Raw genomic sequence first — 13,415 nt, 5'->3', positions numbered from 1 at the left:
GGCCACTGCACTCCAGTCCGGTCGACAGAGCAAGACTCCGCCTCAAAAAAAAAAAAAAAAAAAAAGTTTAAAGCTGGAAACTACAGTGCCTAAATGATCTTGCCACCACTTCCCCTACCAAACGCCTCTCTTGCCCCATCTCCTGCCATTGTCTCCCTCACCTAGTGTTCGATCACCACAAAAAGCTTGCTCTTGACACAAAGCCTCTGCCCCACTCTGCTCTCTGCTGGAACAATCTGCTCCCAGGTACCCACCTGGCTTTATTCCCTCATTTCATTGAGGTCTCTGCTCAAATGCTACCTCTTCAGAAGTCCTATTCCCTGATCACCCTGTTTGCCTTCATTACTCTCTGTCCCCTTAGTCTGACTTATGTTTCTTCCTAATACTTCTGAAGTCTATTTATTTGTTTACTTATTTACCATGCTTCTTTCCTCTAGCTTCATGAGAAGAGGGGATTTTTCCGTGTTTTATTCACTGCTATATCTCCCTGCACCTACGATGAGGTCTGGTACAGAGTAGATTCAGTATTTATCAAATGAAGGAATAAATATTGCACTTGTGTGAACACACACACACACACACACACACACACACTTGGATACCAACACAACACCCATTTCAACATACAGGACAGTTAGCAATGATCGAAATCAAAATCAAAGTGTAAGTGTGAAAGATACTTGCCTGAGATGCGTAAATTAACATCCTTCTCTTCCTTGTTAACTGCTCCATCACCTTCTGATGGATTCTCATCACTATGTGCTTCACGGGCATCAAAAAAGTGCTCTCCACTGTCATCAAGACCCCCTTCTGGCTCCATGGTAGGCATCTCTGGGGTCATAATCATGTGGTCCATTACTAAAATGTTACTTGCCTGGCTATGCTGGGGCGCCAGTCCCACTGAATCCCGTGGAGCAGAAGATTCAGTTGAAGTCCGTTGACTGTAACAAGTTGCAATGTCACCAGTTCCAGTTCTAAAGGGCATATGTCCTTCACCAGAATGATAGGCCTTAGTATTTTCAGAGTTCTGGATGCCACTGTCTGTCTGCGGCCCCTGAGAGGCTGTCCTATATCTTGGGAAATGTCGCCAGTCTTCCTGAGCGCTCTTCTCAGTCAAACCGAGCTGCTGCACCAGCAACTGCTTCAACAAACCCACTAAACGATTTAGGAAGGAGGCGGGAAAAAAAAGCATATTCACAACTATAACCTCAGGCTGCAAGAATTAAATTAGCTGAATTATCAATTATCTTTAAAAGTATCTTTTAATGACATATTAAAATGTTAATTTCATATAATCATTTTATTTCATACAATCATTTTCCATTTTATTTTGAAGATGAAATAAAGCACCATCTTTTAGAGAAGATTTACCGTTAAACTATACTTGAAAAGATCTAAGCATTCTGAATAGGAAGGTACTCCTATTTAGAACTCCTGAATAACCAATATCATGCCTCTATTTTTTCTTCTATATAACTAGAATAATACCCTAAAGGTACTTCTTAAGAATGTTGAAAGGCTGTGTTAAGCTAGACAGAAAAAGCTAAAAGTTCTGCTTTTTCCAGATCCAGACACTATATGCATATTATTTCCTCTAATTTCATGAGATACATACATATACTAAAAATAAGAACCAATTTAATTTTGAATGGGCCAAGTGTATGCTATGAGGTCACCCAGACAATGACAGAGTTACTGGGACAATATTAGTCAAACCATCAGAAATCATTAAGACTGTTAATTCAGGAGAATGTATAAAAAATAATGTAGTTTTAAATAACCAACTCTCTGCTCTCATCACTAGCTTAATGTCTGTCATGTTTCTTTAGGCAACAAGTTCCACTCAGGTCTCAGATCCTGTCCTTCTGCTCTACAATCACTTCCTGAGAGATGCTAGGAAGTCTCATGGCTCTCATGCTCAAATCTCTACCTCTTCCTAACCTCTCTCTCAAGTTTGACTCCTAAAACTCTAACTTCCTGCTAGTTACTCACTCTTTAATGTTTTGTAATTCATTATCTTAATCTTGACATGCTTTAAAACTGAGCCTATAATTCTACCAAATCAAAAAAAATAAAACAGAAAGTACAATAGAAGGAGGTGGGGGAAGCAGTGGTAGTCCTTTTCTGACTCTTATTTCTGACAAGATTAATGAAATTATCTCTACATATTCCCTTTCCTTTGACCTCACATCCAAACAAGTCAATTGTTTTAAGCATTTGATGACTTCTCACTTCCTTCTTATTCCTTTTGATAACATTCTAGTCCAAACTCTTTTAGTCTCAGGCCAGACTATTATAATAGTTTATTTAGTAAGTACACCATTCCATACCTGTTTCCATTCAAATCCTTCCACAGCTCTCAGCCAGATTAATCTTGTTTCATACCTTTAGTCATATGCTGGTTTAAAAATTTCAGATGGTTCTCCCTAGCCAGAGAAATTGTTCTCAGCCTTTTTCTCATCTCAATACAACTGAGAGATACGCTATCCTCCCATTGTAACAGTGATTCTGAACCAGGCTGGGGGGTGGGAAGCTAACAGAGTGGCGTGTGTGTGTGTGTGTCTGTGGCATGGGCCATTGTAGAGAATACTATAATTCCACAATAAAACCAGAAGAATAAGTGGAGTTTGATAAATCCACATACTTGAGGGATGGCACATCAGTGCCATACTTAAGTATCTGTAAAAAGTTATGAATAAAACTTACAATTTCTTAGTGCATCCAATGCCCACCGTTCTTCTGAGACAGGCAGGTGTGAATCTGGGATTGTGATTTGATAATCTTCTCCAACTTCCTTTAGTGTCCCATCTGTATGTTGTTCCTTTGCAAACTCTCTCTCAGCCACAAAGAGATCACGTACCTCTGATTTCCCAGAGGTACTCAGTGAATGAGACTGAGGTTTTGATGATATTAAGGTAGATTCTAATCCCAAATCTCTGTCTGTCCAATGGAAAAGAAAAGGTAGACTATAGCTAAACAAAGCTTTTAACTTTTAACATGACGTATTCAGGCAAGAATCAGAAAAACAACTCCATAAACTACAGAGATCATCTGTTAAGCAAAACATACAGCACATAGATCAGTGTTATACTGACACACACAAGGCTCAAAAAAAAAGTTTGTTAAACTGAATCTCTGATGCTGGAACATGCATAAATCAAACAGTATTAAAGTTTCTTTGCATTTTATTTTATTTTATTTCATTTTTCTTTTCTTTTTTGGTATTTTGGTCTTAGTTGCCCAGGCTGGAGTGCAATGGCACGATCTTGGCTCACTGCAACCTTTGCTTCCTGGGTTCAAGCAATTCTCCCCGCCTCAGCCTCCCAAGTAGCTGGGATTACAGGCACCCACCACCATGCCCAGCTAATTTTTGTATTAGAGACAGGGTTTCGTCATGTTGGTCAGGTTGGCCTCTAACTCCTGACCTCAGGTGATCGGCCTATCTCGACCTCCCAAAGTGCTGGGATTACAGGTTTGAGCCACCGCACCCGGCCAGCATTTTAATAGATAATAGAGCACATTCTCCCTTGAACTTGTCAGAAAAGTGTACCTGGACTCTGCAAACCAGTGACTGAAATGCCATGCTGTTCCTCTTTTAATTTTGAAGGATCTTCTTCGTCATTATCTCCTCTGTAAAGGAAAAAACAACAACAAGCTTTTAGCTTCCTGAGGTACCTAAACATCATTGCAACAAAATGTAATAATTATCCTAGTCTTTTCCGACCCAAAACATAAAATAAGTCCTACTACAATGCAAAGGAACACTCACTCGCCAGGTGTTGACTGGGGTAATGGAATTGGTTTTGTGGATTGCTCCTTCACTGATGCAGCCATCCGACAGATTAGGTCCTGCCAGCTTCAGAAAGTTGGAAAGAAATCCAAAATGCAAAAAAGAAACAACAAAAGAAATATCCTTTAAATATACTCAGAAAACAAAAAGAAAAACAGAACTAAACAAAAACCAACCAAAAAAAAAAAAAAAAAACACTCCACTCTGCCAGAGAATATCTTTATTTTGGCAACACACTATTAAGCTAAGAGTCCAAAACTATACCTTAAGAAAAATCTAACAACATTATGGAGACATTACCCATTAAAAAAACTTCACCTGACATTTTCCATAATTTTTTGTTTAGGAAATAAACTTCCAGAATAGGATCAAAATAAAAGGCATCAATCTAAAAAAGAACAATTTCATAGTAGAACGTCTCTAAAAGAGTAGAGGAAGTGCTTGGTTTCCATACATTATAAAAACAAAGTTAAGTTTACAGAGTATTATGCTTGGGATAATGAAAATAGTAGCTATAGCAAGGTAGCCATATCTAATACATACACAGTCTTTTCAGAAACTGTCTGTGCCACCAGTTCATAAATCTGAGCTCCATTGTCTGACATGGAGATGACGAATAAAGCTTTGTTATCTGGAAAAAACAAGACAAGATTACTCTAACACTGTGATCCTGGGAGACCATGAGGGATGTTTTTAGAGTCTTGAAATAGTCTACTCCTTAAACTAGATAAAGGTTACATATATTTACTTAAAATTCATCAAGATGTACAGTTAAAATTTGTGCAACTTACCATATTAACCTATTTATTGTATTATATTTATTGTACTTCAATAAGACAAAGATTATACAAATTAGCACTAATTCCACAATAATTTACTAGAAACAAAAGGATGTCAAAAATCCAAATTACTGGCTGGGCATGGTGGCTCACGCCTGTAATCTCAGCACTTTAGGAGGCTGAGGCAGGTGGACTGCTTTGAGCTCAGGAGTTCGAGACCTGGGCAGCATGACGAAACGCTGCCTCTACAAAAAACAAAAAAATTGGCCAGGCCATGGTGGTACATGCCTGTAGTCCCAGCTACTCAGGAGGCTGAGGTTGAAGAATTGCTTGAGCATGAGATGCAGAGGTTGCAGTGTGCCAAGGATGCACCACTGCACTTCAGCCTGGGTGATAGGGTGAGACCCTCGTCTCAAAAGAAAAAAAAAAAAATCCAAATTACCAAATCAAATGCTATGACTCTTTTGCATGTATTTTGAACTGCCCTTTTGCTAAGTTGTTAATAATATTCAGTGAATAGTGGAAAAAAGAGGTCACAAATTTATTTTGCCACCATGAAACTAACAAGTTTTAAAAGGGACCCCTTTGTTAATAGAGTTAAAATATAACTTGCCAGTCAAATTTGATTTTTAATCAAAATTCCATCCATCTCTTCAGTTTTTATTTTTTTTCTCACCAAATCAAAAAACATACCACCCTAAATGAAAGGCTTTTCACTGGGATCTATCAATGATTTGAACATAAAGAACCAAAGTAATAGCATAAAAATTTTCAAATACAGAAAACCATTCACAGAATCTAGACACCCTAAATAACTTTGGGGTATAAACTCTTAGGTCTCTTTCTAAGCAGTAAATTTCATGTAATTTGCTTAAGGATATAAAAATAGCAAGACTCTATGCCACTTGTGTTACTTAAACAGCACTAAGTATCTTACGCAACTTCACAATGAATATGGAAATTAGTATCCTTCGGTGGACATACTTGCCTGTTGCCACTTGTCGAACCAACACTGTACTCAACTTAATGACAGGGCTAAACGTATGTTTGCTATCAGCTGTAGATGCCAGAATCTTACTATGACACCTTAACACCAGTCTATCATCCTGCTTTTGTAACAATACAAGAATGTCTTCCAGCAGCAATGTGTATAAATCTAGAAATAAAAGTGCAGAAAAAAACGGTAAGTACAGAAATTGAGATGTCTTTGATTAACTTTATAATGATTCAACAGACGAATTTTATTTCTGTTAAAGCTACAAAATTTTCAAAATTGACTTGTATATTATCTTTTAAAATTTCATTTTCAATAGTTCATTTTTATTGTATTTCACTAAAGTGTCAATCTGTGACTAACAGGAAATAAAAAACAACAAGCTGGGTGTGGTGGTGTGCGCCTATAATCCTGGCTACTAGGGAGGCTAAGGCAGGAGGATCACTGAAGCCCAGGAGTTCGAGGCAGCACTGCACCATGACTGCATCTGTGAATAGCCACTACACTTCAGCCTGGGCAACATAGTAAGACCTTGTTTCTGAAAAAGCAAAAACAGTTCCTCATCACAGACAGTTTAAGAAGTACTGGTCTAAAGAAAGCTTACAAAGCATATGAAGACTCACTAGAATATAAGAATGATGGAAAGAGGACTAAATCAGATCTCTGTTACATTCCTAAATGAATATTTAACACGTTACATATAATGAAATAACACAAGCAGATCTACAAATGTACAAATAACACGAGGTAGCACTGCTAACTGCTGGGACAATGGTTCGCTCCTCTTCCTTTTGTCATAGGAAACTCCTATTTCTTCCCTTTTGTCGCTCTCCCCAAAACTAACAGACAATATCAGACCTACCAATAGTTTTATCTCTATTCACCTTCCAAACCAATGGCCCTTCATGAATCATCTTCCTTTTTGTTAAATCCAAATTCTGGCAAAATAAAGAAAATCATGCACAAATAATTTCCAAGCACTCAGTAACATGATATTCTATATAATACAGTCTCTTTTTAAGAAATTCTTAATATAAAATACACCATTTACATCAACTATCATTATTGCTATTTGTCAGTTCTTGAAAATGGCACAAAGGCCATGTTAAAGTAATCTGCATATGATTTTCTCAAAAGGAAAATGTATCTTGCAGAAAAACATTCAGGAGTACTATCTTCCAAACCTCATTCTAAACAGATAATAACAGATTATGAAAATCAAGTTACAAACATTCAGCCACTAGATTCTCAACGTATCCTTTAATTTTTCTATGAATAATTGGATGAGCATGGTACATATGCTTGTCTATAAGAAAGCGGCTTGAGTTCCAAGGCTCTAATTTCAAAGAAGGTTCTAAGAAATAGTACTCATGAAAAGTCCAGGTACTACTCAGGCTTGGTCTAAATATTAACAACTTAGTAGTAAGAGAATCATCTTTTAGTATTAGCAGCTCTAGAAAACTCTCATTTTTTGGAAGTTAAGGGGAATAAGCACATTTACAAGCTTGTTGATAAAGTATTAATACATGACATAAAAGTCTATTTTAACGGCCACCAAATAAATCTGCCAAAAACACCACCTAGTGAAATGGTACAAAAAGACTTAAAATCCGAAAAAGTTAACACATAAGCCCACATACTAGAAGTGGCAATTGGTAAACATTCTACTATCGTTCCTATAATGGTTCCAACTTTTATGATTTTGAAGACTCTCATGAGAAAATAATATGTTATCTTGTGTTATTAAATGACCTGGAAAGTTACCATAGTAAACAGTCCTACCCTTATTTAAACTACAGAACACTGGCTGGACATGGTGGCTCATGCCTGTAATCCCCACACTGTGGGAGGCTGAGAAAGGAGCGCTTGAGCCCGGGAGTTCTGGACCAGCCTGACAACACAGCAAGACCTTGTCTTTACAAAACATAGAATTAGCTAGGCATGGTGGCATATACCTATAGTCCTAGCTGCTAGGGAGGCTGAGGTGGGTGGACTGCCTGAGTCCAGGAGGTCAAGGCTGCAGTGAGCCAAGATCGCACCACTGCATTCCAGCCTAGGCAACAGAGCAAGACCCTGTCTGAAACAAACAAACTACAGAACACAATACAATTAAATTTTATAATAATGAGTGTCCCTTAGTCTCCTGCCAATTGCTGTCACGTAATATTACAGTTTCATGCAAGATATTCCTCTAATGAAAGACTAATCTTCATACAGATCAGGCATTTAAAAGGCAGCAAAAAAATCATAAATACAGATAATCTATGATACAAGAACTCCTTCAGGTGATGTATATTCCCATTGAGATGTTAATTACCTGCCAGGTCTTTAGCAAAATTTATTTTATTTTTTAAATTATGATTAGACCATCTCTCACCCTGAGCTCTTCAACATTTGGGTACTCTGACAACTTCAGGCTGGAGGTATCAAGGCGACGCTGATAATCTTCGAGGCGCTGAAAATTAGACAGGGTGGAACCAAGGTTAGTGTTTTGGTCATTAATGACCTATTTCTGAATCAAACTAAGCATTTAAAATCTCCATTTTACTGAGCTCTTTGCAATGCTAAACAGGACTGAAAACTCACTCTCTTCTCTTGGCTTTGGTGACATTATACTCTCCTAGTTTTCCTCCTACCTCCTTGGGTTTTCTTTCTCAATCTTCTTTTCAAAGTCATTGGTCTCTTATTAGCTTATATTTATTTTCTGAACGTGTAAATTATGCATACAGTACAAAATGCAGATGGTGACATAAGACAAAAAATAAAAAGTCTCCCTCTAACCTTGTCCTATTGCCCCACCTCCCTCAATTTTCCCTAAAGAAGCAATCACTAATATCCATTTCTTGGGTAGCCTTTGAGAAAAATTCTATGCAAATAGATATGTATATCTCTATTTATTTATACATGCATATGTAAGTATGCTAGTCTTCGTGCATGTTGTGTGTATGTGTCCTTTTTTAAAACAAGATATGGTAGCATAATATATTCATATATGCATTCCTTTGGTATTCCCATATGTATTCCTCATTGAAATGGTAGAATACATTCATATATGTATTCCCCCGTGTGTGTGTGTGTGTGTGTGTGGTGTATGACTTATAAATATATCTTGGAGATTGTTCCACATTAGCACATATAGAGAGTTATTTCATTTTTTATAAATAACTACAGGATATAAAACTCTGTAAATAAACTATAATTTATTTCATTACGCCTTACTGATGGGCATTTAAGTTACTTCAACTCTTCTATAACAAACAATACTGTAATAAAATGGACTTAAATATATGTCTTTGTATACCCGTGTAGGATATCTGTAGGATAAATTTCCAGAACTGTTGGATCAAAGGGTAAGCACATTCCCCCTCGAAATCATTTCCAAATTTTACATGGAAAAGTCTGAATGAGCATAGTGAACACCTACATATTACCATCTATATTCTACAATTAACATTTGCTCTATTTGTTTTATCATATATCTATTTATTCATCCCTCTATCCATCAGTCCATCTTATTTTTTGGATGTATTTCAAAATAAATTACAGACATAAGTACACTTTACCTGTGAACATTTAAGTATCCATACAGTTTTTTTTAAAAAGTAAAATTTGCATACAGTAGAACACACATTTTAAGTGTGTGTTCCATGAATTCTGACAAGTGCTTATACATTTGTGTAACCTAAACATCTATCAAGATAGAAAATTTCACCCCAGAAAGTTTCCTCATACTTCTTTCCAGTTAATTTCTACCTCCACATCCCCAGTGGCAGCCAGTTTTCTGTTTTTTTCCTACCATAGAATAGTTTAGTCTCTCTTAGAAGTTCATATAAATAGAATCATAGGTATGTACTCTTTTGTCTCTGGTTTTTTTTCCACTCAGCATGTTTGTGAGATTTGTCCATGTTGTGTGCCTTAGTGGTACATTCCTTTTTTTTTTTTTTTATCACTCAGGGCATTCTCTTTTATAAGTATACCACAGTTGGTTTATCCATTCTGTTGATAATTCTTGGGCTGTTTCTAGCTTTTTGCTATTATGAACAAAGTTGCTATAAGCATTCTTGTCTAAGTCTGTTTGTGGGTGTATCTTTATCCTCAGATAAAGATATATTTTATTATTCAGAAAATCTAGGTCCATTTTCTTATGATTGACATTCCTACTAAAGTTAGTTAGTTAACTTGTTATCTGCTATTTCCAGCAGGCACAATGGATAACCAGCCTGAGTATGACAGCTCAACTATACCAGGGGTCTGCAAAGTTTTTAGTAAAAGGTCAGTTAGGTTTTGCAGGCCATATAGTCTCTCTCAGTTATTCAGTTCCACTGTTTTGGAACAAAAGTAGCCACAGATAATACATAAATGATCAGGCTCTGTGTAGTAAAGAACTCAAATATGGTTCATTTCTCTTGAGCAAATCACTAGGAACAGAACTGCTGAGTCAAAAGGTAGATATAAGGGTATGTACAGAGTTTTAATCTAAATAAATATTGCTATATAACCCTCTGGGGTTTTATCATTTTACACTCTGAACAGCACGGTTGAAAGTACTAGTTTTTCTATAGCCTCACCAAGACAGTTGTAATCATACTCAGCTCCTAAGAAACTACATCCATGTTCATGGATTCAATTAGCCCCTGTATGCTCACAATCTTACATTTCTATCTTCAACATAGTCCTTAAAGGGTGAACCCATATAGCCAACTGCTTACTGTACAGTCTACCTGATAGTCTGAAGTGACCTCATCATCTTCCCCACAAATTTGGGGCTTCTCCACTCATCCTGTCCATTCAAATATGCAATCTGGAAACCTGGGGGTTTATTCTTGACATCACCTTTCCTTCAAATCCTTCTTCAAATCAGTCATCAAGTCCTGTCAATTTTACCTTCTAAATACTTCTCCAACTTCTCTAAGCTGCCATCAGCTATCCTAGATTGCTGCAAGATTAATAAATGGGCTCTTTCATCCACTATCCTTCAACTCATTCTCCATAGAGTAGTAGGGGTGACACTTATATAATGAAAATCTGACACTATATTCTTATTTGTCTATGCTGAATTCCTACTGCTCTTAAGAATAAAAATCAAAATTTTTCATCTGATCTCTAGGGCCTTTATGAGTTGGCCTTGGTCTACTTTCCCTCATTTTATGCCACTCTGACTTTGCTTTTTAGGCATGATCCACGCTCATTTAAATTTTCAATTCCTCCAACAGACCATGCTTTCTTTTTCTGTCAGAACTTTGGTATATATTGCCTCTACCTCTAGGGTTGCACCCTTCACATCATTTTGGTTCACTTCCACTCATCCTTCAGAGCTTGGCTCAAGTGTGAATTTCTCAAGAAAATTTTCTCTAATAGGCACCACCTAACAACCCCAAACTAAGCTAGGCCACACAGTTATGTATCATAGCATCTTGAAATTATCCTTGATAGCAGCTATCACAACTGATACAAAATATCTGCACTATAATCCTGTTAAATGCCTTTCTATCCTCCTAGCAAACGAGCTCAGTGTGGGCAGATACTGTGCTCGTTTTCTCAACTACTCTGTACCCTATGCCCAGCATACAGTAGATGCTCTATAAATATCTGCTGAATGAACAGATAAATGAAAGTGCAAACAAGCAGCTTGAGATGTTCCAAAAAGTCAAACAAAACTCTGATATTCTATCATAAATTGATCTTGACCTGCCTACTATGCCCATAGTAAAATGTTCTCCCTGTCCATTAGGTAATGATAGTTGTACAACTATTTCACAGATCCCAGGTAATACTAATTTAATGTTCTCCCAATGTTATCCTGTATCTTCTTGTTTTCCTTTTTTACCTGCTTGTTTTCTGCCTCCTTGACAGCCTGATTTACATAATTTAAGATCTGACGACAGTGATCTGCAGCTTTCTTCACCTTCTCCCTTTCTGTTGGCCATTCTAAATATGGGGAAGAAATCAAAAATGTAAAATCGAGGAAATGAGCAGAAAACCATAAAAGTATATGTAAATGAGATTTCATTTCATTTCAATAGTTTTAAGAGCAAAAAATAGACCTTGAAGATTTTTGCACCAGCTTAAAGCCTCTGTCAGAGTCTCAATTCAAGCTGTCTTTGGACAGGTAAGACTTCTTATAACAGGACTTTAAAACATAAATTCTAATCTTTAAAAAAGAAATCACAGTACAGAACCTGAAATCCAAGAAGAGATGCTTTACATGAAGCACCAGGACCACTAGATTACACACTCCAGAAGGGCAGGTCTCCTTTACTTTGCAAACAACATAAAAGGAAATCCCTTCTACCCCTAGAATTTCACAGTGCATAGCCTACATAATTATGTCCAGTGAACCTGTTAAACAAAATGTTTTAATAACATAATTCAAAATAATTCCAAAACAAGTTTCTTTGAATTTGAGATCATATTTAAAGAAAGAAAACAGATCACAACATTAAAAGAAGATGAAATCCACCAAAACATATTGAGGTGGCCCGAAGAAGACTAGATTATATCTTGTTAGAAAATCTTGGCTGGGCATGGTGACTCATGCCTATAATCACAGCACTTTGGGAGGTGGGAGGATTGCTTGAGGCCAGGAGTTTGAGGCAGCCTGAGCAACATAGTGAGACCCTTGCTTTAAAAAAAAAAAAAAGCCATGTGTGGTGGTGTCCACCTGTAGTCCCAGCTGTTCGGGAAGCTGAGGTGGAAGGAATGCCTGAGCCCAGGAGTTTGAGGTTGCAGGAAACTATGATTGTGCCACTGCACTCCAGCCTGTACCACTGAGTAAGACCCTGTCTCAAAAAAGAAAAAAAAAAAAGAAAGAAAGAAAATCTTGTCATACTATTTGGAAATCCAACTCCATTCAGGATGCTGTAAGATATTATTTACAGTATATTGACAGTTTTTTTGTTGTTGTTCCTAAGCTTTTTATTTCAGTGAAAATGTTGTACCTGTGTATTTGCCAATATTATCCAATAGAAGCGGGTACTTAGTAAGCCTTTGCATTTGAGTGGGAATAATATCCTTCAGTTGAAGACGTCGACACAGTGGATTACTTTCAGCATCCTAAAATTAAAGTGAAATAAGTGAATCTGTAATTCTTATTAGAACCATAGTTAACATGTACTATGTATTCATCGTAAGTGTTTAATGCATCACAGTTCTGGTTATTAAATCAAGATCTTTAAAAAATGCCAAGATATATCATTGCCACACTATATTTCTGCTTTCTCCTTTAATCACATAATGGGGGAACGGAGCCTCTATCACTAAATGAATGGCTTCTTTGTTATCTGTTTAAGGAGGGACTGAAAGCATCCATAAGCAGCTCTATGTATTGCTTCCTTGTGTTGAAACAGTTTTATCTTCACCTATTCAGAAAATCTAGGTCCATTTTCCTATGATTGACATTCCTACCAAAAGTGGTTAATTTGTTATCTGCCATTCCAAGAAGGCACAATGGATAACCAGTCTGAGTATGCCAGCTCATTTATACCAGTGGTCTGCAAAGTTTTTAGTAAAATGCCAGTTAGTAAATATTTTAGGCTTTGCAGGCCATATAGTCTCTCTCACAACTATTCAGCTCCACTGTTTTGGCATAAATGAATGAATAAGGCTCTGTGTAGTAAAGAACTCTAATACGGCCTCCAAGGTTCCCATCCTCTTGTGTAAATACTCTGTGTAATCCCATGCCCTTGAGTATGAACATTTTGGAATCTGTGAATACAATGGGATATCACACCTATGATTAGGTTGCCACCACATGATTTTGAGATCGTAAGAAAGGAAATTGTCCTGGATGGGCCTGACTTCATTAGAGGAGCCTTTAAAACAAATCTGTATCAGAAAGCCACACTCCCACTGG

At 37.0% G+C, this 13,415-nt stretch overlaps 1 protein-coding gene across 1 annotated transcript in view; it reads right to left on the bottom strand.

The window, feature by feature from the left end:
- Positions 1-13,415, bottom strand: part of ARHGEF12 (Rho guanine nucleotide exchange factor (GEF) 12) — a 153,513-nt gene that overhangs the window by 2,572 nt on the left and 137,526 nt on the right. Inside the window, exons 28-37 of the mRNA XM_011927050.1 lie at positions 12,502-12,616; positions 11,391-11,491; positions 7,941-8,018; positions 6,426-6,501; positions 5,558-5,725; positions 4,334-4,421; positions 3,770-3,856; positions 3,551-3,630; positions 2,707-2,940; positions 640-1,155 (exon numbers count right to left, since the gene is read on the bottom strand). Coding sequence (XP_011782440.1) covers positions 640-1,155; positions 2,707-2,940; positions 3,551-3,630; positions 3,770-3,856; positions 4,334-4,421; positions 5,558-5,725; positions 6,426-6,501; positions 7,941-8,018; positions 11,391-11,491; positions 12,502-12,616 — 1,543 coding nt within the window. The remainder of the gene's footprint in view (positions 1-639; positions 1,156-2,706; positions 2,941-3,550; positions 3,631-3,769; positions 3,857-4,333; positions 4,422-5,557; positions 5,726-6,425; positions 6,502-7,940; positions 8,019-11,390; positions 11,492-12,501; positions 12,617-13,415) is intronic.

Source organism: Colobus angolensis, unplaced genomic scaffold (assembly GCF_000951035.1).
Source record: "Colobus angolensis palliatus isolate OR3802 unplaced genomic scaffold, Cang.pa_1.0 Scaffold7, whole genome shotgun sequence".
Lineage (NCBI taxonomy): Eukaryota > Metazoa > Chordata > Mammalia > Primates > Cercopithecidae > Colobus > Colobus angolensis.
Note: the sequence above shows the minus strand (reverse complement) of the source record. Positions and strands in the feature narration are given on the sequence as shown.